At 39.4% G+C, this 26,501-nt stretch overlaps 1 protein-coding gene across 7 annotated transcripts in view; it reads right to left on the bottom strand.

Moving 5' to 3' along the window:
- The window catches only part of PLCB4 (phospholipase C beta 4), a 186,519-nt gene that overhangs the window by 57,335 nt on the left and 102,683 nt on the right, over positions 1–26,501 (bottom strand). For all 7 annotated transcript variants that reach the window (XM_088052843.1, XM_088052842.1, XM_088052841.1 and 4 more), the window contains 9 exons: positions 25,214–25,294; positions 24,853–24,912; positions 23,498–23,641; positions 14,390–14,469; positions 13,776–13,829; positions 8,447–8,528; positions 7,643–7,743; positions 6,950–7,007; positions 2,076–2,184 (listed from right to left, as the gene is read on the bottom strand). In XM_088052843.1, coding sequence (XP_087908969.1) covers positions 2,076–2,184; positions 6,950–7,007; positions 7,643–7,743; positions 8,447–8,528; positions 13,776–13,829; positions 14,390–14,469; positions 23,498–23,641; positions 24,853–24,912; positions 25,214–25,294 — 769 coding nt within the window. The remainder of the gene's footprint in view (positions 1–2,075; positions 2,185–6,949; positions 7,008–7,642; positions 7,744–8,446; positions 8,529–13,775; positions 13,830–14,389; positions 14,470–23,497; positions 23,642–24,852; positions 24,913–25,213; positions 25,295–26,501) is intronic.

Genomic DNA, 26,501 nt, shown 5'->3' with positions numbered 1-26,501 from the left:
CTGCAGCAGGGAACAGTTACCTGGCATTAAATTCACACTGCTTGCACTGAAGTCATTTATGAACACTCAGCTATTGTTAAGACAAGGTTGCAGTAGTCTTATTTTTATTTTCTTTAAGTCTATTTCTCTCTTATACAGAGAAGTGGAGTGATCTCAGTTTCCATTCTACTCCTAATTTTCTGAAAAAATCCTCTACTGGAGCCTAAATTTTCTGTACTTGGTGTCAGCCAGAGGTGAACTGTTCCAGAATGTTTTACTCAAGTCCTCTCAGCTGATCCTGCGTATGAAATAAAGGGGAAAAAAGGGAATTTTCGACCTGAAGAATGGTTTTATTTTGTTATCACCATGCACTTTAAAGCAGCAGCACAGCACATCTCAGATAATACATACTCCTAGTGCATCATCTTGTGGAGAAATGTCACAGCTGGATGGATGTTCTAGACAGAACTCAGCTGGGACCTCAGCAACTTAACAGAGTTCTCTGTGTGTTCAACAGCTCAGACTTTGTATTTTTTAATTGCACTCACCAGATGGAAGATTAGGGGTTTGTAGTGATCCTGAGCAGACTCTGGTTACTGAACTGCCCAGCATTAACTTGTTCAGCTTTACTCACTGCTGTCACTGAAATGTGACTGAGGAAAAGTCAGCTGCTTATTGCTATTGCCTTTTCCATGTCAGCCTTGTTTCCTAAACTACATGATTTAGCAAAAAAAAAACCCAAAAGAAAAAAGGGTTGTCCTCAAGTATTTTGCTCAACAGCAAAGTTTTATCTAAGAAGGGGAAAGAAGCTGAAGAGACCAGCCACTGTTGAGATCCCTGGAGGAACACTCAGCGGGAACTTCTACTATTTTGTTGCTATTCTCCATAACCCCATCCCTGCAAAAGGTTTTCCACATTTATTGAAAACCTGATAGAAATAAAAATCAATCAAAGAAGCTAAATTATTAGCCATTGTTGAATTTTTTTCCCCAATTTTAGATTTATTTCCACCTTCCATCCTAAACAGGTGGCAGCCACATTAGCACGCCTTCCTTGTGTTGGAAAATATTTAAAATACACTAGGGCCAAGAATCAAAGATGAGTGTCTAAACATTATAAATAAAATGGGATAGAGCTGACAAAAATCTATTAATACTTTGAAAATTTACTTCATTTAGAGAGGGAAGGAAAGCCTCAGACTTTACTGGGGCAGGCTTAGATGCTGCCTCCTTCTGTTGCCTGCTTTGCACATCCCTCACCCGCAGAAGCTGCAGCACTGCTGGATGTATAAATACTTCACTTCTACCTTGATCCATGAGCATAAATGTCTGTGAAAGAGGATTCTTCTTAGGATGGGTTTTGCAAAGCTGCAGTCTCCTCTCTGCTTGTCACGACAACAGCAACCCAGCAAAAAGGGCAGGGGATGCAGGTGGGGAAAGCAACATTTTTCACTGCTGCAGTTGATACCAACACAGCTGCTGCAGCAAAATGGGTAAGAACTGGAACTAAGTTCAACCACTGACACTTCCCACACTGACAGCAGCTCAGGACATGAACAGTCCAAGAATGCCTTGCAGGTACTTGAAACTTTGCTGGGAGAGAACATTTTTCAACTCACCCACTTCAAATACCCTGTTCTGAGCCAGGCTGCTGCCCTCAAGCACTAGAGAGATTATATCAAAAGAAGCTGGATGCATATGGCAATTTTTTTTGTATTTTTGCACAATATCTGTACTTTGCAGAGCTTTGCATTCTCTTTGAGACTTTGACCAGAGCCACTTGCACATTGCCTTGCTGCTGGAAGGAGTTTCTACTGTTCTGTATTTACTCAATCCCAGCCTCTCCCTTTCCTATCAGGATTTGTAGCCACACTCTAACCTAGATCAGGGTAATAATCCTTCTAAAAGAATCTGATTGTGAGGTGGAGGAATTTTTTTCAGCAGAGCAGTTTCCTGGTCCATTGCCCTACATTACCCTACAAGTGCTGTCCCCAGACCACAGGGACTGCAAATTCCCTTTCAAAAGTCTGAAAGCTTCAGAACAAATTCCCCAAATGCCTAAACCCAGTGAACACTGAATTCCCTCCCCCCATTTACCTTTCCTCTTCAAGTCTTCGTCTGGCTCATATGTCTCAATTATCTGCATTGCTCTTTTTGTGTCATAAAAGGGAAATAAAATTTCATTGAGCCGAGGATCTCGTTGATGCTAAGGTTAGAAAACAATGGAATTCAGCAAAACAATATAGTGCATGGCTATCATCCAAGAGCATTTCATTACTGCAGATGAGAAAGAAAGAAGTGGACATTTAAAAAAAAAAAAAAGCAAAAAAAAAAAAAAAAAGCCAGCCCTAAAATTTACAGACTATTCAACAGCAACTTCAGCATTAGGTAGGAAATTAACTTTATCTTTCATAAGAAACCTAGGCAGCTTGATCACAAAAATATTTTTAAAAAAGAAAAATCCAATGCAATTATATAACTGGTCTTACACATTCATGAAAATAATGACTGCACATGGGATCTGTGCAGATGAGATGTTGAAAATAAATAGCTAAATGAATGTCACTTTAAATTCTCTAATTCTTTTTTTTTTTTTGCAAAGTGACAGACTTGACTGGTAGCACTGCAATCACCTCTGCAAAAATGCAAGTCTTCTACAATATCTACAGCTAAAGCAAAAAAGTAAAATAAAGTTATATTATAAATACAGAATTTGAAATCTGAGTTTAGAAATACACAAGTACTGGATGATTATTTGTGAATTGTGGAAACATCATGTTTTTAACTATTCAAAAATCAGTATAGGTTCTTAGAAGAAATATGCACAAGAATTTCACAGCATCATCTCTTCAATTCACAGTAACTTACAATGTTAGGATTTAATAATATAGGTCATGTTTAGGTACAATTTAGCAGTGATTACTAATAGACGAATAAAATTCAGAATTTTTACATTTTCACTTTATAGGATGCTATGTAACTTTGTTTTTTTTTCTCCGTGCTGGATTAGAGCTGCACACTGTGTGCCTGATTCTCCATTAAAAGAAAATTAAAACCAGAATTGACGGAGTAGTGGCATGTAAGCAGATGCAACAAAACAAAGAAATAAATATGACTGTGAAAACACTCTTTTACCCCAGAAGGTGCACAGTTTCCAAGCTTTAGTTTCAGCAGAATTCAGAGATGTAACAGGCCACCCCCATATTGGCAATCAATAATTTGGAGTGGACAGAATGGTGTTGACATGGCTTACACAGCACTATCAGCATTTGCTGTAATTCCTTATCTGAAAACTTTTTTGACTATTATTATTTGTTTTTCCGTAAGAAAAGTAATATCCAATCCAATCTCTTTTCGTACAGCCAATCCATTGGTGCATGTGCTTAATTAATGCCAAGAAATTACAACCAATGCCAATTTAATCATGCAATTAAGGAGGGATCTTTCAAGTAATGCTACTGGCAGTCTGCAGCATCTAAAACACAGCAGGTTTGCTCAGCTGGGCTGTTGGGATGCCCCAGGAAAGCTCAGATGAAACAGGACACGAGAGCAGATGGATGCAGAACATGATTTGCTCAGCAGCACACACCAACACCACCACAACACTGGCATGCAGCAGTTCCACGGTGACAAATGACAAGGATTTATATCATTAGTGACAATACACCACCTCAAAAAATTGTAAGAAATAGCAGGGAAGGTTCTTTGCTCCAGGAAAGGGTACTTCCCTACTCCATTTCTTCTACAGTTACTAATAAGCAAACAGGAGAAAATAAATGGGATAAAGCAAAAAGTCTCCTCTTGAGAAAAAGCCCCAGTTTTCCAAAGTAGCTCAGACCAAAATATTCTTCCAGCATCACTATCAATTCTCCATTGGAACAAAAGTGTTATCGTTACATTCACTTTGTTTAAAAAATAAAGTTGGCAACAGATAAAGATCTACTTTAAAAAAGTGATAATATTCTCTAGCATCTCTTGGGGAAGCGTTCTGCACCACAGAGCTTGGTGGCACAGGGAACTTGTGACACAAAAGCAGACCAAAATTGAAAGTGTGACATTTCATCTGGAAAGATAACGTGTCCCAGGACTAATTCTGTATGTGCAACAAAGCTGTGTTGGATTGTTCTGGTTACCCTACCAGACAGGGCACCCTTCCACCAGACATTCCCAATCATACGAGGGTGAACTGACTAAAAAGATGGGGAGAAAAGATGCCCAGAAGGCTCTGCAAAGAAAGAAAGCTCCTTCAGCCTCCCCAGCCTGCCTCCAGCACCTTGGAGCGGGCACAAACTGAGACACACAGCAGATGAAAATGGGCTAAAACCAGTTCTGCCTCTTGAACTTGCCCTGTGAGCGGTGAGAAGGTCCTTTTGGGGAGATGAACAACTGGGGGATGGAAAGAGTGAATGGGAAGGAGGGAGGAAGAGGAAGCAAGTGGAAGAGAGAGAGAGGGAGGAAAAGCAAGGAACTGGGAATAGGAAAGGATCTCCCCATACCTTCCTCCCAAAAGAATGGAAGAGTCCTGGTCAGACTACTGAAAATTCCATTTTAACTGTTACTCGCCTTGTTGTTTTATTGCTGTAAATGAACTGCAGGAGCAAATCTCAATGGTAGTGATTTCAGTCCCTTTTCAACTATATTCCCTTTTTTTTTTCTAAAATTTGACTTTAAAAATAGGAGATCTAGACAAAATACTCATGCATGACAGCAATTAAGTTTCTAAAAACTTCCCAGAAGCTTTAATACTGAAGCACAATTAAATCATCTGTCATCCAGCAGCATTTAAAAGTCAAATAGAGACAGGAGTTTGGAAAAACTCCAGGAAAGCTGCTTGCTCTCCTCTCATACCCAGTAACATATCCTCATGCTCTCTTAAAAACCCATAACACTTAGAGCTTCTGCAGCATGCCTTGGAGGTTACTTCAAAATAATTGAAGTTAAAGAGTCTCATGAAGAGTTGCTCTGCCAAGTAACTCCCCTCTCCTATGTAATGATAATAACCTTTTTATATTTGCCAGCATTAGACACCACTGCTAATTGCAGTGTTGGCCAGCTGCCAAAGGGACAGAAATGATCCCTTCAGGAGGCACATTCTGGGTAATTTTGTGCCTTTCAAATTATGACCCAAACTTTAAACTCTGGAGACCAAAAGACCTCCAAACACAGACCAAAGGCATCGGTTTCAGTCACCAGAATAAATGTTTTACTCTACAAAAAACACTTGAGTAATTTTCCCCAGCTCTGATCCCCAACTAAAGGGCCAACCACAAGATTTCCAATTGCAAAATGTATTTTGTCAATATGGATGTATTCAACAAGATGCATTTTCCCCCAGTACTACCTATAAATAAGGTCTCTAATTCTATAAAAAGAACTGCTAAAGCAATACAAAATTGAGAGCACAACAAGTCAATCTTAATTTTTTAATCAGTTACTGGTGACCAGGGATTCTTACAAATGCTGGCAGCTTTTCTTCAGAAATTTAGGCTTCAAAGAACTATAAACTAAAACAATTAGAGATCAATTTTTAAATAATGAGAAAATAATAATTTACCTGAAAATGAAGAGTGGCACTAAAAAAATCAGAAGCTAACATGGTTTAAAGTGGGGATAGGCTTGTGTGCTTCAAGCAGTAAAATGTATCTACAGGTCATCTGGGGGCTGAGGTGTTTTAAAAGGATAACTTATAGTTTAAATCACAACAATATCCTGTCTCTCTATAATGCAGAAGCAAAAATGACAAGCCTTAGCTCTGACCCTGGCCCTGCAAACGTTTAGACACTGAACTGTGTAAAGAGCTGTGATAAAAGGATCTCTCATAGCAGTAAGATTAAGCCTGTGCTCCAACTTGCCAACAGATATGAACTAAAGGCCCAAGTATATAACCCCAATTATGTAATCAAGCTGTTAATCTTCCCTTTTTCTCTTCTTTTTGAATACCCTTTCCACAAGTAATTCAGGTTTAGTGAAGAGTAAGGAACACATTCTGTACTGAAAAATAAAATTATATTCTAAATCTGATATATAGGGAACTTACAGCTTGGATCTTCATTTTGAAGTATCCTATATATATATATATATATGCATATATAAAAACATATAAAAATTGAACTATAACTAGTTAAACAATTTTAGATGGAGAATTTTTTTGGTAGTACACCTAAAAATGTCACCTAGTGAGGTCAGCAGCTTCCCATGTTCAGGATGACAATAATCTACTGGTACAAAACCAAGTAGAACGTGTCTATTTTCCACGGGTGTGTTCTTGTCAAATCCATAGCGCATTTATTGCTGGAATTCCAAATGAATCCTTTTTCTGTAATTTACTGTGCTTTAGGAATAGAAAAGGGCTAACCCCACATTGTTTACTGAACTACTTCACACACTCATGATGCTTTTAAGAAATTCTAAATACTTCTGCCAACAACTGTATTATGGAAATACAGCAATAAAAATATTTCCTCTTATTCTGCACACATGGTATTTTAAAAATCATATACAAACTCTTAAAATATCCTCTTAACTCTTAGATTTGTAACAGATTGAAATAATACTGCTGAGAAGAATCAAATTCCTGTTTATAAACGCCTACTTCAGTTTTTCTATTATTCTAGAAGGGTAGCAGATATATTTAGCTGGGGCCTGCAGGTAAAATAATTGCCTTCAATAAAATACTGAGTATATTTTAGTGGAAACTACAACAAATTTAACAGGATAAAAAGCATAAAACACACAGTACACACACCATAACACAGCAGCAAGTAACCAGACACAACTGCAAAGCCAACATGTAGAAAGCACAACATCACACACGGCTGGAGCTGATTTTTGCACCTGGGTGTTACCATAATGGAAAGATCAGCAGATCAGAAGCGTAGCAAATAATGGCATGGTGCATGCAATGGAAAGATTGGAAGAAGCAAGCCACTGCAGACAGACTTGTATGGTAGTTAATGTATGAAAAAGCTTACTTCATTTAGAAAGCTCACTAATTGGTCTACCGTTAAATAATCAGTTTTGTCTCCATTGCTGAAAAGGAATTTATTAGAGAATGTAAGTTTTTATACATGATGCTACAGTAGGTATGATTTACATGTTGACATTGTTGATACTTTTAAAATCACCTACTATTTTCTACTTGAAAGTAGCTCTATAATCTCAAAATGAACAGTCACAGAAAACATACTAACTGTCTATACTTGGCACAGTACATCTCCCACAACATATCTTCCTATCACTGAACAAACATTACTTCATAAAACAACATGTAAGTCCTCCAGCTGAGAATAAATTGGGTGAAGAAACTTCTCAAACTTCAAATTTCTTACTTGATTTAATTAATTCACATACTGTGTTAATCACCTAAAGGAGCAAGTTAAAAATTACAGGAGTTAGTAAAGCCAATGCAAAAAAAAAAAAAAAATGTTCCAGGTGCTTCCTTTAACTCATGTAAAAGTTGCTCTAAAATACAGAGTGAACTTTTACATTAACAGTCTGAGAAGGGAGAAAGGGGTAAAACATAGACTGGAGCTTGTTCTAAAGTACTGCTGATGCTACTAGAATTCGAGGGTAGGTAAATTTTACAGTGTTCTGTCACTATTAGTTATGGACTAAAAATACGGCAAAATGTCTTTAAAGCAAGATTATATTAAATTTGAACTTACATCTTCTTAAAGAGATCCTCTATGTCAGTTCGGGGACAGATCTTTTGGGTAAGCTCATAAAATTTCTCATAAGTAAAAGCTGCAGGCTCAATTTCATCATTCTGCAACAAAATGCAAAGGTACATTTATCCAGACAAGAGAGCTTATGTGCTCTTTTCCCAAAAGAATATCTTATATCACAAAAAAGCAACTCAGAACTGGTTTAGCTCCTTCCCAAGTATAAATTTACCTGGTTTCTTTTATACTCTCTCAAAGTAATTCTAAATTCATCTTTATCATAGATCTGTTTAATGTGCTTGTATTCTAATCTCACAGTAACAATAATTCTACATAAACACAGAGCTGGAAAACAATTTCTTTTTCTTCTGAAGCTTATAAAAAAACCAACCCAAACCCAAAAAGTTCAAGCCATCACCTCTCTGGGGCTGCTCTCTGCTCTCACTGGAAGTAGGACAGAGCTGGAGAGTAGCTCTCCAAAGGAGTGGAGCAAAGAGCAGGAGGAGTCCAAGAAATTAAACAAAAAAATCTATTACATGCATATTTTGTGCTTATATACTTTGCATAAATGAACAAAAGGTAGTTTGTGACAGAAAAGAAGGGCCACCCCCTCTAAGAGGTTTAAGGACCTCTGTGTCATACAGATTTAATTACATTTTGGCTCTAGTAAACAACCTCCAGTGATTAGTAAGTAACACACAATAGGCACAGTTTTTGTGATGCAAATGACTTAGATTACAGCTATAACCGTGAATGAGTCATCACTTTATTAGTATACAAAAACAGTTATTCAAAACAACTAAATACCTTTCCACTGGGAAGACCTAATTCCTTAAGTGCCTGAAAGATCACTTTTTCTGTTTTACCTGATGCAAAGGTTCTGGTTATGCTAAAACAAAGAACAATGGAGAGAAAAAAAAAAGCAGAGAAATGTTAGTCACTTTTTAAACAACTGGTTCTTTCTCTCTCTCTTGCTTTTACTGCCAACATTTTCCTCTGGCTTCTATTGATGAATGTAAGCAGCTTCCAAGTAATAGTGCAGTTGAAAAAGTGCTCTAAGCTCCACAGAGCAGCACTGCTCTGCCTGCAAGCCAGACATTAGAAAATACATCAAAATAATGAACTGCAAACAGAACAAAAGAGGGTTTTTTCCCCCAATACACTGAGATACAGAGCCATGCAAAGCATTCTTTTGTTTGCTCTTTTAAGCTGTGTGCTGATATAAATAACTGTTTAGAAAGCAGCAGGAGACTCGTGTCTCTGGTCATTCCTGGTTGTGGTGCCTTCCCTTCCATCCCAGGCATTAAACTGTGTCTCCATAAGGCAGGAGTGGGCTGTTCCCAAAGGCAGCTTCCTTCCTCCTTCCTTTTCAAGCAGCTGCTGCTATCAAGAGACTCCCAGCCACACGGCAAATCCCATTCCCTGCTGCAGTGCTCACTCCTCCCTCTGGATGCTCCCTCACCTCACAGCCACTGAGAATATCCTGTCCTAGTCATGCTACACACAAATCCTTTAGGTAAGCCTCAGCTGTCACTGGAATATTTCCACCAAACTGATGAGCATCCTGCTCCTCCCCAAAGCATGACTTCACCGTGTGTATGACTGACAAACTCGTTTCACTTGGAATGAGATAAGTCCCACAAAAACGTGGCTATTTGGTATGATTAATATGAGAGTGGTCTATTTCTGTTTCAATTTGAGATGAGTCTGAATAATCTCTGCGTCTGGAAAGGAGGATTCAAACCTGACAGCCCTCATGCCTTCTGTTTAGGGTTTGAGCTAAAATGCTGTGACCCACAACCCCTTGATTTTGGTGTCTTAGTCTGGAGAGAGAAACTAAAGTCTGTATCCAATATCTATTTCTAACAAAAGCTGTACATTGGGAAACACTCTATGGCTGCTGATAAGAATGTGTTGCTCTTTATCATCAAGTGAGACAAACATTTGCTGAGACTTTTAGTTAATCTCATGCATAATAAATAATTTCACATGGCAAGAGACGTGAAACAAATTGTTGCCGCTATTTGTTGCCATAGCAATTCACGGTTGTTTTATTCTCCAAAACACTCTAAACTGCCTATGTAAATATTTTCATACTAATAAAGTTAAGATCAGGAAATGAAAATATCTAAATGATAAAAAAATATTTTAACAAAACTTAGCAATGTTTTTCTTACTTGGTCCTTACAACAGTCAGGTTTCTATGTCCCTATTTAGGCATCTAAGTTAGCTGTTCGATTTTCCAAAGTTGATAAGTACCAAGATATTTTCACTAAAATATAGACTGAGTTTAACTTTAGGCACTTGTTTCTTAAAAAAATCCCCAGGCATCTATTTTTTTCTACTAATTCTAAACCACACAGTAATGTTAGTTTTACAATTTACAACCTATTTCCAGGCCCGTAAATTTCTATGTCTTTTGTAATGAATTGGACTCCAATAATAAATGTCCTGTAAAACATGTAATATTGGTGTAAGTAATTAATCAGATGTGTGCCAAGATTCCATGGCTGCAGGGAATGAACTTTTGATGCCAAATGTGTTTTTTTATTTCACAAAAGCTGACAGCAAACATAGCAGTAATTTGTAATGAGAGCAGCAGTGTAGAGAAGATTGCATGAATCAAAAAAGATTGTAAAAATACAGCATGACACATTCATTTTGCTAAGGCTATTGCAAATAAAACTGTTTTCCCTTCTATCAGAAGAGACTTCATCCTAGCTGATTTACTTTCATCTTGACACCTACAGGTGTTCACTCTTCATGTTCCACCTAGAGTGATTTGGGGCTTATGGTAGCATGTCAGTGTAATTCCTCATAAATATTTAAAATACTTCCCAACTCTGGAACTGAGGGATATGACTCTATCATACTTGTTGATGGATTAAATGACTTGGTTACTTCAGACTTCCACCACTTTCCAACCATTACCTCAAAAATCAAGCCAGCACAACCTGTGAAAATCAATCTTCTACCATAGCTCCACTGAATCTATTAGCTTGACCTGCCTACACTGTACAAGAAATTATCTAACTTTGATTTCCAACCAACACTGAAGTATTGAAACAGATTTCTTCCAGATACTCTGGAGTAACTGAGTTAAGACACTTAAAAAACTCTACTTTCAAACTGACTTAACTAAACTACTGAAAAACAGATTTAAGCTTCATTTGGCATAGTTTAGCTTTTTATTTTTTTACTACCTATTTTCATAGTTAGAACCTAAACTTGCTTGAATCCTTTTAAATGTACTTATACAAAGAGACAAGCATAGAATGAGCAAAGTTAATTTCTAATGAGAGTCTAGACGAGCAGGTCCAACTTACTCACATAGAAAATCTATTTTCTGCCAGCAGAAAGTTGAAGAAACCAAGTGCATTTTTTTTTTCCTTAACAAACACTGACCTGTTTGCTCATCTGTTACAGTAGTGTTAAAATCTGAACATACAAAATATCTTACAAATGCTGTGTCTTTGCAAGAGCTGAAAATATGATTCTAGATTCAGACTGCTAAAATTTATTAAAGCCCAAAAGGCAGAACTGCTACTCTCCTAAGGTTTTCACACTGCTAACTGCCAGAATTTCTCCTCTCCCAAACACAGTACATCAACAGATCTATGCCCCAGAATACATTAAAATCCTTGAGAAAAAGGAGAAAAAGCTCATTAAAAGCTTGGGAAAAATCTTTCTGACTTTGCAACTCCCAAATGTACAGCCAGAGAGTCAGGAGTATTTATGGCATTTGCCACCAACAGCCCGAGGAGTGTCACCTTCTCAAGGCTCATTATTCCCTATGGGGAACGTGATAGTTGCAAAATTTGTTTCAAACTTGGAAAGAAATGCAAGGAGCTCTGATTCTGCAGGTGAGATCTCTTTTTCCCCCTTGGTGTTTTACTGCACTTCTGTTTAAAAACAAAACACAGGTGGATCTTGTGATACACATTCCTACATCTGAACAGACCTGCTGGGGGTTCTGTTTCTGAGAGAAAAACCTTCCCCTTTGTATCCAAGGGAATATGTATGGATCAGAACTACAGCAATTGCTACAGGAGCCCCTGGCAGCAGGAGGAGGAGGAGGAGGAAGAGGAGGAAGCAGGGCTGAATAAACAATAAGTATAAAACAGGTAAAAGGGAAAGGTCATTTGGAGGGAAAGCATCATTGCTTTAAACCAGTGAAAGAGGTACTGGGGGGGAAGCTTAGGTAGCAAATGTGGAACTTTGGTGCCCCTTACATATCAGAGCCATTCAGCTCACATTTCCCAGTGCTTCCTGGCCTGCCATCCTCATACACACATCCCTCTCCTTATGCCTCTCTCTCCTCCTGTCTCCTTTTAATCTCTCCAATTCCCTTCTCTGCACTAAGGGTTGATGGAAGAAAGGGGGAAGCAGTGAAATCTCCCCCATCCCAGGCTGACCCCTGGATGTCTGTGTCCCACTCCATGACCAGCAGCTCCTGCTCGGTCAGGCCAATCCCATGGCCTTGCCATCCTACATCAGGGCCCTGATTCCCCCTCTTTTCCAGGGCAGCTCTGCACAGCAGATTAATTTTTTTCTGTCCTCTGTTCATATTCCTCTTCTCACTGACATCTCTTCTCATCCTTTAAGTGGGTGACACAGCACTCCCCATGTGAGCCCCAAAAATTTGCCACATTTTACCCACACCAAGGTAGCACATTCCTTGGAGTATCCAGATGCAAAGGAGACTCAGCTTCATGGAACGGTAGATCCCTTATGAATTTATAAACAACCTACTTTTACAATAAATTAAACTGCTAGGGAACTGATTTATGTTAACCTGTAAATAGTGCAAATTCAAACTTAAAGATTTAATACATTGGACCCAGTGAACTCGATTTTTAAGCAATAGGCAGTCTGCATACACAAATCAGTATGCTGGAGCACAACAGAGAGAATTTATGCCTCACTAAACGTGATGTAAAATATTTAAAGGCAGCAACAGTTTCAGACAAGCTAGCACACTATAAATTCATACTGTGGAATAGGGTTCTGTGTTCAAACACAGGCATAAAGCTGTAAAATCCTGAAAATTGATCTGTCCCTGTGGTATTGTTTCCTCATCGTTACCCTCCAGCTGATGATATTCCTCATGGGACTTCTGCACAGGAGGTGCTTCATGGCAGCTGAGTTTGAGAAATAAGCAGGGACTTGGTCACATGAGAACTGGAAGATTAATACACTGAAGCAGCTTTAACACTGTCAAAAGGTGTCACCTGTCAAATGAAGCTAAAGAATCTTGGAAAGCAGCATGGCAAGCCCTTTCTCTTTTTGCAGGTTCTATAGCTGCAAAATCCTCCTTTCCTCTTTAGGGGGCGGGGGGGGAGACAAAAAAAATACAGAAAAGTGTGAGGCTCATCTTACAAAGTCCTCCTTGCTCCCTTCTGTGAGTTTCTATTCATGAAAAACCAGCATGCCCCCCAAAAATCTGGTTTGCATATACTTTATGAAGAGAAAAGCAGCTCAATGCATGAGCAAGAATGAAGTCCTAGGGCAAAAGAGGGGAGTATCATTGCCTAGCCAGAGAGGACTGAAAAGCAGTAACTTTTAATAGTTAATAGCTGCACAGAAAGAAAGATGCTGTTCTGGCTTTGCTGTTCCTGACAACAAATAACCCAACTATTCATTTACCATGTGGACAAAACCAAATATTATCCTGGGGGTTCCTATAAAAGTAGAAGCATTTTTGGCAGACACATATATGTCTCTTTTACAAGGAGCTACAGTTTAAAAGTACCTTTTTGTCCTCTACTTAACTGGTCTGCAAGCTTTTATGGTTTTTTTTTAAAGTATTTTATCAACTTTTACAACTGAAAGACCTATCCCAGGGTTTGAGGAATGTTAGGCTGAGAAATCTGATGCTCTTAGCTCTAAGTGACTTTGAAAACTATTAGAAAAACTCATATCTTCATTCCAAGACTGAAAAAAAAAATTACTAGGCTGATAAGAAGTCCTGCCTAGCTTATCAAGGAGGGCAGATAAGAATATCTAGTTCTGTACTTACTCTTATATATGTATTAGAAACAAAATTAACATTATATTTTATTATTAAGCCAAAGAATTTTATTAAAATTATAGAACTAGGAACTGGAAAAACCGAGAGATCCCCAACTGCGCTTACCTCCGAACTGGAATTTTCCCATTTGTGTTTGTTAGGAAGGCCAGCTTCATCCAGCTGAAATTAGGAATGAAACATTCTTAAAATCCTATTTATTAAACTTGAGGTCTAGATCATTATGTTTAACTTATTGCCATGTCTGCCAAATGAGTACAAAAAAATAATTGTTCTGCAATAAAAACATTTTTCTGTAACCTTTTAATGCTTGAGGCAGGACATTTCTTTAACTGTAGAGGCAAAAAGCAGCCCAAAAAAATCAGTACAGCAATTAACACAAGTGTGAAGATGAGAAAGTCTCATGGGGATTTGCTTGCATATGCATCAAAGAAAAAACAAACCAGCCAGTAATTAAAATATACACTACAATAAATCAAATGAACAGTTACAAATTCTCCTGTAATTTCTCCTGGGCAGGTGCCAAATGTGGCCTAGAGACACCTTTGGTCTCAATAAAAGACAAACTCTTAACTCATTTAACACCGTTTTCTTTATGACAGTGTTTTCTAAATGTCAAACTATGAAAAACAAGTTATATATATTTTTTTTTTTAAATTCCAATAAGGAAAATACAAGGACAGAACAATCAAGGAGAAAGGGGAGGAAAGAAAGTAACTTACTGTTTCTTGAGACACGTCATTGGACTGACATTGTTAGCTCTAAAGTTATGTATGATGGATCCAAGCCCTTCTACCCATTGCTGAAAAACACAAAACCACCAAAACAGCAAATCAGGAAAACTGAAGAGGGAAAAAGCAGGAAAGTTTGTCTTGGGGAAAGGCTCCTCCTTGAAGCCATGGATAATGTTAATAACCTGTGCAGAGGAAAAAACTACCCACGCCACAGCCCACCCATGGAAAAGTCCCACCACATTTCATTCATTTTACCCATTACTATTTCATCCTCCACTGGACAAAGGGATTGTGCTTCCCATTCTTCCCAATGCTACATGTAGTATCAGCAGTGCTAATAAATCAGCTTATTGCCAGCCAAGCAAGTGATCCACTGACTGATTTATTAAGGCCTCTTTATATCCTATATGAATATTTTCCTCCCTTTTGGTGGAGGGGGACAATATCAGCTATTACTGAGCGCCATGATCCAGTGTGTGAGGACATATTTCACTGGTCCAGTTTAAAAAGGAATGAAATAAAATATTAATAAGCTAGAACAAACCACAGGGAGGCATGACAACCTCTCAGCAATGCCAACCTCATCTAACACCCTGTTACATACTCAAGAACTGCTTGTTTGCTTGTTTTCATCCTTAAAATGCACAACATTCCAAATAATCACTGGGATGACTTCCAGCCAACAGCAGCATTACAGTACTTATTTATGTAATTCCTCTTTTAGGGATCTATTTTTCTGCTGTAGCCTGCACCCCGACTTTGCAGAGCTGTAGAGAAGCAGCTTAAGGCTTGACATGAACACTCATTGATTTCAGCAAGGATCCTGGCAGGAAAAAACCATGGGAAGAGGAAAAAATGGCAGTGCTACAAGCCAAGTTCGATCTCAATTATGCCATTGTAACACTAGGATTACTCAACTGATAATTTACACTGGTGGAATTGAGATGGGATTTGGTCCACTGCTAAACATTAACCTTGTGAATAAAGGAGCTTTTTGCTTCTGGCCAAATGTTGTGCATGCAGCTTGAGCTGAATTGGGCAGGATCCAGAACATAACACTTATAAATAGATGCAGATGAGTGTATTTTTCTTTTCATGAATGAGTGCTGTACATCTGCAAGACAGATGAAAAAAATCATGATTTATATTGGAGGAACACTAACCTCTTTGGGAAATGGCATATTGTAAACTGCAGGCAACAAATCCCTGGGGGCTAAAACAAGGTCTAAGGTGTCAATTCAACAGATAAACAACACACTTAAGGAAAGCCCTGTACTCATGAAATACGAAATCTGTTTTGCTTTAGGAAAAGTAGTCACTTATTAAGATATGTGTTAATATTTAAGTATATTAATATATTAATATTAACTTATTTTTAAGTTATCTTTTAAGTAAGTACTGCATAAAATATGTATTTAAATAGATCCAGTGTGTGTCTGAGAATCATTTGAAAAACAGAGATATCACTTATGAAAATCGGTAGTATTTGGGGTTTTCTTAGGTGTGCTTTTGGGGTTGAAAACAACCCCCCCAGGAAGAGTCTGCCCTCCCATCTCTCTTTTTCCAGCTGCATGAGTAAGATGACTTTGTAGTCACAGGCTGAAGGGACTGCCTAGGAAGATAAAGAAAGCAAGGTTCATGGGGCAAGATAATATTGTTTATTAGAACTGATATAACTAGAAGCTACTGACAGATTTAGGAAACACTTATCTCTTCCTACAAATGTTCCCTCACCTCAGATGATAAAGGAATGGTGTTTGTGATAATTCCAGGGTAAATGCCTGAACAAGTCTTACATAGATTTCAATTTCCTAGAACTGTTGAAATTCAACAATCATCAACTGCTTACATTTCGGGCTTGTGATTTGTTTGGGTTTGGGGGATTTTTGGTTTGTTTTTGGGTTTGGAGTGTTTTTGGCTTGTTTGTTTGTTTTTGTTGTTGTTTAAATCAATTAATGTAACATTCCTGCTGCATTAACACCGTCACAGCTCTACAAATATTTGTCCTTGTATGATCTGCATTGGTCTGTACCCCTTCAAAACTCCTCAGCCTTCCAACACTGACCCAACCACTCAGTGGCATATTCACTGCAAACAAAAAAACCCTTGCAAAATTAAATTACACCAAATGCATGTTGTGAATAAGCTGCAGGCTTTCTCCCATTTTTTTTCTGCCAAAAAAACCACCACGGGTGGAGTACTGACCATATCAGCGTTTCATTTGGAGCTAAACACCTACAGGTCCATTCTGATTTGAAGGCAATGGATTGCCACTCCACCAGATATAACAAAAACTAACATTTTTACTAACATGAGTAAAGCTGGCCAGCATTCAGCTCTGGAGTTACTTCTGCTCATCTGGAAGAGCTGCCAAAAAGGAACACTGCTAGAAAAAAAACACAAGTGAAGAGAGAAATCAATACACTAAGCACTTCCCAAGTGATTTTTTTGCAGGAGTTCTCTTGATGGTTCCCACTTTAGAGGTTTCCCTAATCTTTTTCAGTGTCAATGCCTCTCCCTGACAGAGATGCCAAATCAGGAATTGCACTCCCTTGGAGCAAGAGAGCACAAACCTACAGCCAAACACTGATGAGCTACAAAAGCATCACATTTCTGCTGGCAGCAAGCGAAGGAGGGACCCAAGAGCCTCTGTCCAGCTCCGAATCATCTTTTCATTGGTGTGATGTGCCCTGGGCAGGACGTGGCAGCTCCAGAGCCACCTCTGCCCTTCTGTTCCACACCACAGAGCAGAACCTGGCTGCCTGCCCTTGGCTGGGTGCTGGAGCAGGTTCTGCAGCGCTTCATCAGACATTGCCCATGGTTATCAGCTGGCCCCACACTAACCAGGAATACAACAAAAAACCAAATCCAACAACACATTCAACACGGTCAGGTTCTTTGTCCCTATGAGCTGGAATAGTCTCCAATTAATACTGTTTTCATACTTGCTTTTAAGGTACTGTGATCCAGTGCACAGATGTTCACAAAATTCAGTATCGAGCTGGCAATATATTGCTTTCCTGACAACAAACCATTCCCAGATTTAATGTACATTTGTCTGATGACCTTGCAGGAGGGATGAAAGAAGGGCTTTGATGAAAGAAAGGGTTAGCTTTTGTCAGCTAACACAAAAATACAGCAGTAGCCTTGCTTGTATTCTATGACAGCGCTCCTTATTTTACAGATGGAGCTGAAAGATCTATAAATCTACTTAAGCAACAGGGATAAAGATCCTCAGTTCTCTTCTTTCATGCTCAGCATTTTCAAATCACTGCCTGTGCAAAGGAGGAAAATCCTATAACAAGAGGAATTCTGAAATGAAGTATATAGGAAACATTTTGGTCTTCAAAAAAAAGCATTTTTGATAGAAATCAGGGTACATTGGATTCTTACTGATGCTAGAGGTGAATATTTTCCAATTTTCAAAATATGGTTCAGTACCTTTAATCTGTCATGGTAACTCCTGAATGGCTCCCTATATACAAATATTATTCCAGATTCATAGAGGGATCTGGATCCTGGTATCTAATCCTAGAAAACCAACAGTCATGAAAAGAAACAAAACCAAACACCAGCGCAGCTTAAGCTCACACCCCCTTAGGCTGAGACAAGAGACCAAAATCTACACTGCAGGCTGGAACAAGCACTGTGTTGTTTTTCCCTGACAAGATCAAACAATGTCAAACATCTCTAGAAGGAGAAGGGGCAAGAAAAATCAATCAAAGAAGCACTCTCTTAGCTTTTGCTGTCGGACTGAAATGCTTCTGAGGCACTTAGTGACCCTGTGCTAGCTGAGGATCACCAATGAAACATGGGCAGAACTGGCAGAGTGAGCAAATAAGTTTGGCCTTTCAGCTCTATTTTAGCCATCAACCTTTTATTTAGGCAGGGTTAAAAGGACAAGAATTATGAAAGGTTAAAAATCACCATAGCCTACAGCTCATGAAATTCCAGACAAGGCCATGCATGGCTTATTGACCGATGGGGTCAGTGTTACCCAGACCTCTTGAGATTTTACCTTCCCTTTTCCAGTGCAGTATCTCCAGAGCTCCACTCCACTTATCCCAGGAAAGCCAGGGAGGCAAGGAGGCATTGCCCTCTGATTTTGGTGTTCAGTGTCTGAGACCGGCTGCCAAGGACTCCATAGCTTGAAGGCTCAGGAACCCCACAGAGAATTGTTTCCCACCTCTCCCCAAGAAAGGCTGGCAGGAATTCCTGGCACTTGCCCCTCAGCCAGCAGATGTCCCCATTCTCTCAATGCAAACATCTCAAAACTCCTCTTTGCTCCAAGAAAATCACCCTTCCTCTCACTCCAGGCAGCCACAACAAAGAGACCTGAGGAGTGACAGTGCCAAACCTCTTCCCTATCCTGACCAACCACAACGCTGATTCTTGCAGGATATCTGTGAAAATACTGCAAGTATTTTCACAAATATAAAAGGGATCCTTCTGACTTTCAAATATTCCATCAGGAAAGCTGAGGCCCACATGCTCTGTACTGGGAGCTGCCCAATGTGTCCAGACTGCTACCACACTTCAACAGAGCTTCCTACCCTGGAGTGGCTTTTCCAGCATTGGAGATGCCTACTCTGATTCTGGAGGAATCACTTTGGCTGCTCTTGAATGCAAACTAAGAGAAATACAGTGGAGCTTTCATAGTGGAATCAACCTCCTGGCTATGGAGAACCGGGGCTACAGTTGTCAATTTACTGATAATTCCACAGTGGCACAGCCAAGAATGTACATTAAAAGGCAGAAAAGCACATGCAAAGCACCAATAGTTAATTGCAGGCTGGGATATAAAGATTTCTTTATACATGAAATTCTTTAAACATACATGAAATTCTTTAAACATGAAATAACACACTGGGTAGAGTTAAGCTGAGGTCATATATTTAAGGCAGTCATGATACAGAAGTGTTTATCACATGGGCTAGGAGTCATAAGCCACATACTTCCACAGTGGGACACAGACAACAGCAGGAGGCTTCTAGAAATCTGTTTAAGAGTGTATTGCAGGTTCCTTGAAAAGTTTTGCTTTGAAACATCAAAACAAGACAAAGTTTTGGGAAAACAGAACTTTTCTGTAATATATTTGTGGAATATTCCCATGGGAATCTGCTGCTACTTTCTATTTGCCCTCTTAACAATATGATTTGGGCAAATGTTTAATAGCTTGTTCCAGGCAGAAAAAAAATCAGGGTCAATCAGGCTGGATTGGATGGGCAACCTGGTCTAGTGGAAAGTGTCCCTGCCCATGGCAGGGGAGTTGGAACTGGATGATCTTTAAGCTCCCTTCCAACCCCAACTGTTGTATAATTCTATGAAACAGATTTTTTTTCTGTAAATCAAAGAGTTTGATTAGTAGAAACACCAACAAAAGCAATCGACCTGAAATGCTTCATCTTACCAGAACCATTTTAAACTGAAAAAAACAATTTCTCATTCCAACCGAGAAGCTGAGAAGTTTAAGAATGTCAAAATGAAATGTTTTCAACTGCAGTTGACTTCCATGCCATGAATATTGTTAGCCATGTGATAGAGCCTGCAGTTACCTTTATGTTGTTTGTCAGTGTGTGAGTAATTAAGCTCATTCTGGTGCCTCACAGGTTAAACCATCAGTGTGAATCACTGTCTCAGTAACACACTGGTAGAATACATCTATTTTCTATCAAATTCAACTAAAGGTGTAAAACCAGTGTAAAAGGCTGCTCCACTCTCCTTCCCACCCTGTCTCCCCCATGGCTGTTCCCATCCCAACTGCACTGTCAGAGGAATGCATCAGCACTTCCCAAAGCCAGATTATCTTAAACACTGCTGGGAGCTTTGCCTCTAAACATGGTTTTAACATTAAGGCTCTTCCTTGAATTGAATTAGGAGTGTTCACTGAACTCCTCTGCCAGCAGGGCATGGGGAACTGCCCTTTCAAGCAGAAGGGCAAAATCTCTGAGGTGGAGAGATGGTCCTTTCCAAGAAAACACCTGGAGCTGGGAAAGAACCACCAGGGCAAATTCACCCCTGATATGCACTAATATTAAGTAATGTTAAAGAAGCTGACTTAGGTTAATCTTTTAAGTTAAACTCCTTAATGCATTGCTAGAATGGATGAGCAAAGAAGACAAGAAGTCCAGATTTTGGGTTGCTGAAGTACAACAGCTTTACTGGACTAATGCTAGGGTTGGCAGCCCATGTTCCAAGGGCTGAGGCCTCACACCAGCACTTCTTCCCCAAGGAAATTCACCCTCAAATACTCACTGGCCTTTTCAACTGTCCTAGACTGAGGAAAACACATTATCCAATTACTAGGGCACAGAAAGTCCATCTGGGAAGTAAAAAAGAAAAATATACACATATGCTCTCGTCTCTAATGTGTGTCTGTGTGTTAGTTTTAGCTCAGGATAATTTATATAACCTGATTTAATCAGGATTCCAAACATCAGGTTTTAAATTCCACCTTTTACAGTCACTCTCTACTACCACAGTGGAACTGCTTTAGGAGTGGACCTCGACAGCTGCTTGCAATCAGAGACAGAGTACACCCTATTTTGTGGCTGCTTTAAGAGTGGAAATGAAAACCAATTTCTCAGCTGAAAACACCAATAAAATTTAAGTAGATAGAATGTAAATACCAGAGTTGGAGCTTGGAGACAAGTGGAGAGATAATAAACACACTCTTGTTGTTGGAGTGGCTATACTTGGAGCTCAGCAATGCCTTGGCCAGCCCTGCAGAGCACCAGGGGCACTCGGGGGCTGCCCTGGGGCACAGGTGATGACAGATGACAACAGCCAGCCTGGGAAGGGCCCCAAGGGGAGGCTCCAGCACTGCCCACAGCAGGCACCAGCCCACCTGTCACAGCTGGGGCACCCCCAGGGGCTGTCCCACCCTGCCAGGGACCTGGCAGAACCTGCTCCCCAGTGGTACCACCCCATGTATGGATAGACTGAAAAAAACAGGAATTTCCACCGATGTTCTTGGTGGTTACTCAGTTTCATTTTTCAGCCTTCAGTAAGTAACAATTGCTTCTTTTCCAATTGTATATCATCACCTACAGAAGCAGAACCTTTCTGGGCAGAAAGGTTTTGAGATTTTGTGTTTGAATCTGCTACTCAATTCCCTCATTTTAAAGTATCCCAGTCAGGTACAGACCAGTGCTCTGTTCCTCATGGCAACAGGGGAGACAGCAGAAACCACAGGTTTCTTACACCTTTTTTCACATGTATGTTTCTTACACCTATTTTACAACCCTCACACATATTGGGAAGCTTAAGCTTCAGTCACTGCCCCTTCTCCTCCAAACTCTTGCCTCTGTCATTTCAAAGGAGGGGCTTATATTTGAACATGGATTAATTTGAGGCCTATTTTAAACTGCAGCAGCTGCACAGCTACTTAATGCTTGCTTCTTCTACAGGGGATTTACTGTGTCCCACAAGAAAGATGTTTTCTCCTGAACAAAAGAGGAAAAATTAAGCAAGAACACTTCTATGTGCAGATAACTCCTAGAAAATTCTATTTTAGCACAGAAGTGCAGTAGCAAGTTGATGTATTTACCATATACCAAAGGTCAACACTGTACAGGCCAAATTCCCCGGCGAAGGCATCTTAGAAAGCTCTACATTGATTTTTTTGGCCTGATCTGCTTTATGCTCTCCCTTATGCCTCAAACATATATCAGATGAGGTAGACCATCACTGCTGACAGTCCTGGATATTTATTTTGCTGGAAAGACTCCCAAATGCAGGACTCTGACTTCCATGGGCCTCTCAGAGCCTGCCCACTGCAGCATGACACACCATTTCTGTAAGGCATGGCTGTTAATGAGCAGTAGATTTTTTCAACAGCATAATTAGCTCATCTCTTGTGACAGTCTGTAATGGGCCAACATTCTCACAAACCTATTAGTCTAATACAGGTTATTGAGATCTAAGGTGGCTGGGAAACTTAACTGCAGCTGTTTTCAGAATAAATCAGAGATGCTGCTGGGCTAAGTATGAAAGTGAATGCTGCCAACATCTCCTATGCTTTGCTTCTTTTTTCAAATGCTTTCAAAACATAACTCTTACAGGTTATTTCCCTTAAAGCCTGCTGAAAATACACACAGTAAAATCAATTTAGTGCACCCATGTAAGTTATACAAGTATTTCTCCTATAAAGGAGTTCACTCAGCATTGCCAGTGTTTCCAAAGGTATGGATCCAAAGCAATGAAAGATAAACCAAGTCTGGCAAGGAATTTAGTGATGTTGCATTCAGCAAACAGTTTTAAAGGAGGGGATTTACCAGGTGTGTGATACTGATCACTGTTTAATATTTATCTCACAGACAGAACAGATTATAATCCTAAATACCCTAAATACAGAAAGAAAAAGCAAAGACTGTGTATTTTAAAATCCCATGAATGTCTGGATCTCAGCTAGCAGTGTACTATCAGCACTCAGATCAGGTTTCTCACAGCAGTTTACAGCTGAGTACCAGGGCAGGTGGAGCCCAGGACTTGCATGTGAACTGCAATCTCAAGTTCTCAAGAAAGATGACGTGTAAAGAAAGCACCATTGTTTCCTTAACACTGTTCCATGTCAACGGGAAACAGAAAAGAACCTGGGTATACTGGGATCCCCGTAACTGCAGAGAATTTTCTTTCCTGCTTTTGTTTTTTCAAATAATATGAACCACACGATACAATTATGTTATCAGAACAGAATTTTGAAGGGCTGAACTCCACCCACCAGGAAAATGTCAGTAATTGCACTTCCCTTCAGCATCCCTGTCATGGACCCACAGCACCATCCTCACCTGGTCTGCTGAGTCAGCCCCACACAGAGACCCTGAAAAGCTCAGGGAATGCTCTGTCCTGTATAAAATGGTCTCAGTGTCTAATTTGGATAAATCACTGGTGCATGCACAGGCTGATAAAAAAAAATCACTGTTTCCTCTCAGCATGGCACACACACACACTCTCCACATGGATGTTTGCTGGCCTTTGGAAGAGTGAGGCAGACACTAAACCAGGTGTTTCAGTCAGCCATGCAGGCAGACTTAGGAAAAACAATTGAGCACTGCTGATGAGTTAATTCCCACACAGTGTTTAATTGTGAAATACCTTGGCTATTTCTGTGTTTTCTGCTACCATGAAAGTGAAGCTGATGTTCACCAGATCTGTGCCACTGCAAACACACACTATCCGTCCTTCCAACTCATTTTCTGATTTTCCAACAGCCTCAAGTGCAGTTAGTATTTTGGGATCCTGTGAAACAGAATAAATAACTTGTTACTTTTGCAACACTTCTGTTGTGCAAGGCAGTATGGTAAAAATGCATTTTCACCTCCTTATACATGTACACCTTTAAACCTGTGTCAGTCATCTTAAATGAAAGATGAAACTTAGAAACATTGTGTGCGAACCTGAAAAAACAATATATTCTAACAGTTAGGAACATGATTGTGAGAACTCATATTTTCATCACGAAAAAGAAGAATTAATCACTCCAAGGACTGGAAACAGAGGAACAGTACTAATCTCTAAGTTAATTATTCCAATCTGGTTAAGTCCATAGTTCCTGAGAGTCACGATGTCTGTGACTTCTTGGCTGTTTCTTAGCGACGTGTCACACAAGCTGTTGTCTCTGCTGCAGGAGATTTAATGGGTATATTTTTTTATATTTTTTAAAGACAGAACTGAAGTCTGAAGCACATTAATGTGGCTCTCAGCACAGGAAGCATGGGGCTGTCTGCATCACATCCCTTCTCTGTGGGGCAGAGATCTTGGTCTGCAGATTCCCAAGAGAATTTCTGTTACCTACAGTCAACACAAAACCCACTTAACATGTGTAAGGAAATGGAGGGCTCACAACAAACCTTCTGAACTGAAGGCCTGGTGGAAGGAGAGCCACAATTCAGTGCAGAAAATCCTGCATATTTCTTCTGAGTACTACTGAGCATATTTCCAAAGTTTAGGGGCTCTCCAGAATTCCAAGCCAGTACTTCTGCTGATACTCTTTTAACAAGCAGACTGTGACCAGCTGCCCTCTCTGACCACCTAAATGTATAAAGAGGGATGCAAACAAATCTTTCTACATTTTATGCCAACGGAGCAAGAAGATAAAATAAATTAAAACAGACAGGAACAAAATATGGAAAATGAAACATTTTTTTTTCAGATCCTTAAAACAACTATCACAATAAACTGTTACAAGATAATTAAAAACTCCTGATATGTGCTCCTAATGTCTGTTCAGCTTTCCTCCTGAATCCTGTAGTACATCAGAAAGACCAGATGACTGAGCCTTCCCACTACAATCACAACAAATCACTTCGAAACTTCAAATTTTAGGCTATGATTGCAAAATAAAAGCTGTGATACTAGTTTTATTTAAATAAATTAATGCCATCCTGCATTTCCCCTTCAGTTTAAATATTCTTTGTTTTAATGAAGAGTATAATGTAACTACAGAGTACCTTTGGTACAGCTCCAAAGCGAACGCTGTTGATCAGGGAGCATTCTAATACCTGTCCCTCCTGAAACAGCAAAAAAGGGTACAAGTTCAAATGTCTGTTGAGACATGGTTCCGTTGGGAATTTCAGCAAGAATAGACAGTGAATTTTATTGGCAAACACTGTTAATAAACACTAAGCAGTGTATTTCCCTTTAATATCAGTTAATTCCCTCTTAAACGCTTAATTTCTGTCAATTCTAAAAGAATAGGATGAAGACTAGTTTTGTAATTAAACTAACACAATATTTTAGATTTTTAAAAAACAGAATATAAATCAAGTGCAATAACATATAATATACATTCCTGAAATAATTGTAATATACCTTTCCTTCACTTTTCCAGCTCAGAAAAAAACCAAATTCATCCACTTGGAACAGACAGTTGCTTTCAAAGACAAAAGATTCCTATAGAAAAGAAAATACAGACCATTGTTTTAGTCAGTTTGACAAATATCAATTACTTATCATGCAAAAATAAAGGATTGTTCTGTTTCTTCCCAAAGATCCTCCTGCAGAATTTGCTGTTCCCAAAAAATAGAAACAAGGGAGGCAGGCTTCTAAAAAAGAGATCACTTTTAATGATTTGTCTTATTGTTGACACTTGAGACACTGGAATGCACATAATTAATATTTTCCTACCTCATTGCAACTAAATGAAGATGTTTTATTTAATAGAAGCAGGGATTCTTATCTAATTAAAAAATCTTAATGAAATGGAATTTCAAAAAAACTATTGACATTTAAATGCTTTAAGGGAAAAAATACATGATTTGCCAATTCCACCTTCAGGATCAAATGGCCACATTTCCTTTTAATGTGCAGAATTTGGGAAGCACTTTTTCACTGCACTATTGCAGTGTACATGCTGTGAGTGCTTTGCAGCCAGAGTATCTGACAAGCAGAGCTTGAAGGATGTTGATCTGTAGAAGAAATCAGGAAAGAATGGCATTCCAAAGAGATTAGGCAAGGCAAAAAATCAGATTAGCTGAATTTAAAACGAAATTTCCTCCACACACCTCCAGCCTCAATTAGAGCATCATAAATTAAGCTTAAATGCAGGAAAACAAGTGTGCAGAATCAATCACTTCTTCAAGAAAAAGAGGATCCAGAACTCCCTGACTTCCTTAATTGAAAACCGAGGAGCATTTGTGAGAAGAGTCCTCTGTGAGGAAACAAACCAAGCTCCCAACTGTGCCACAGAAAACCTGGAATAAACTGCAGCAACACTTGGAGCAGGAGAGGATCACAGGATGGACAAACAACGTTTTGCTCCACGGGGGGAAAGCATGACCCCTTTCTGTGGGGTTTTGGGGCAGCAAATTCAGCTGCAAGGAGCAAGACCTGGGTGTCAGCTCCTCACCCCACGTGTGCCCAGAATTGTGGAGTCTCCCAGAGGTGCCTGCTGAGAACAGAACAAATTATTCCTGACGTTGTCCCTGTCACCACATCCAGGTGCAGGTGCCCATCGAGTGTCTCTGATATCACACTGAAATTTAAGCACTTAAAACTCTCTCTTGTATCTGTCCATTCTCTGGTTCTTGTTGAAGGTGCAAGAGAATAAACACAGGCTGTGCCCCCTCACTTAGCTCCTCACAGGCTGTTTCTGGAGCAA

Source organism: Pseudopodoces humilis, chromosome 3 (assembly GCF_049639895.1).
Source record: "Pseudopodoces humilis isolate 2021_Gansu_Grassland_sample_001 chromosome 3, ASM4963989v1, whole genome shotgun sequence".
NCBI classification, from domain to species: Eukaryota; Metazoa; Chordata; class Aves; order Passeriformes; family Paridae; genus Pseudopodoces; species Pseudopodoces humilis.
This window is presented reverse-complemented; position numbering and strand designations above follow the sequence as displayed.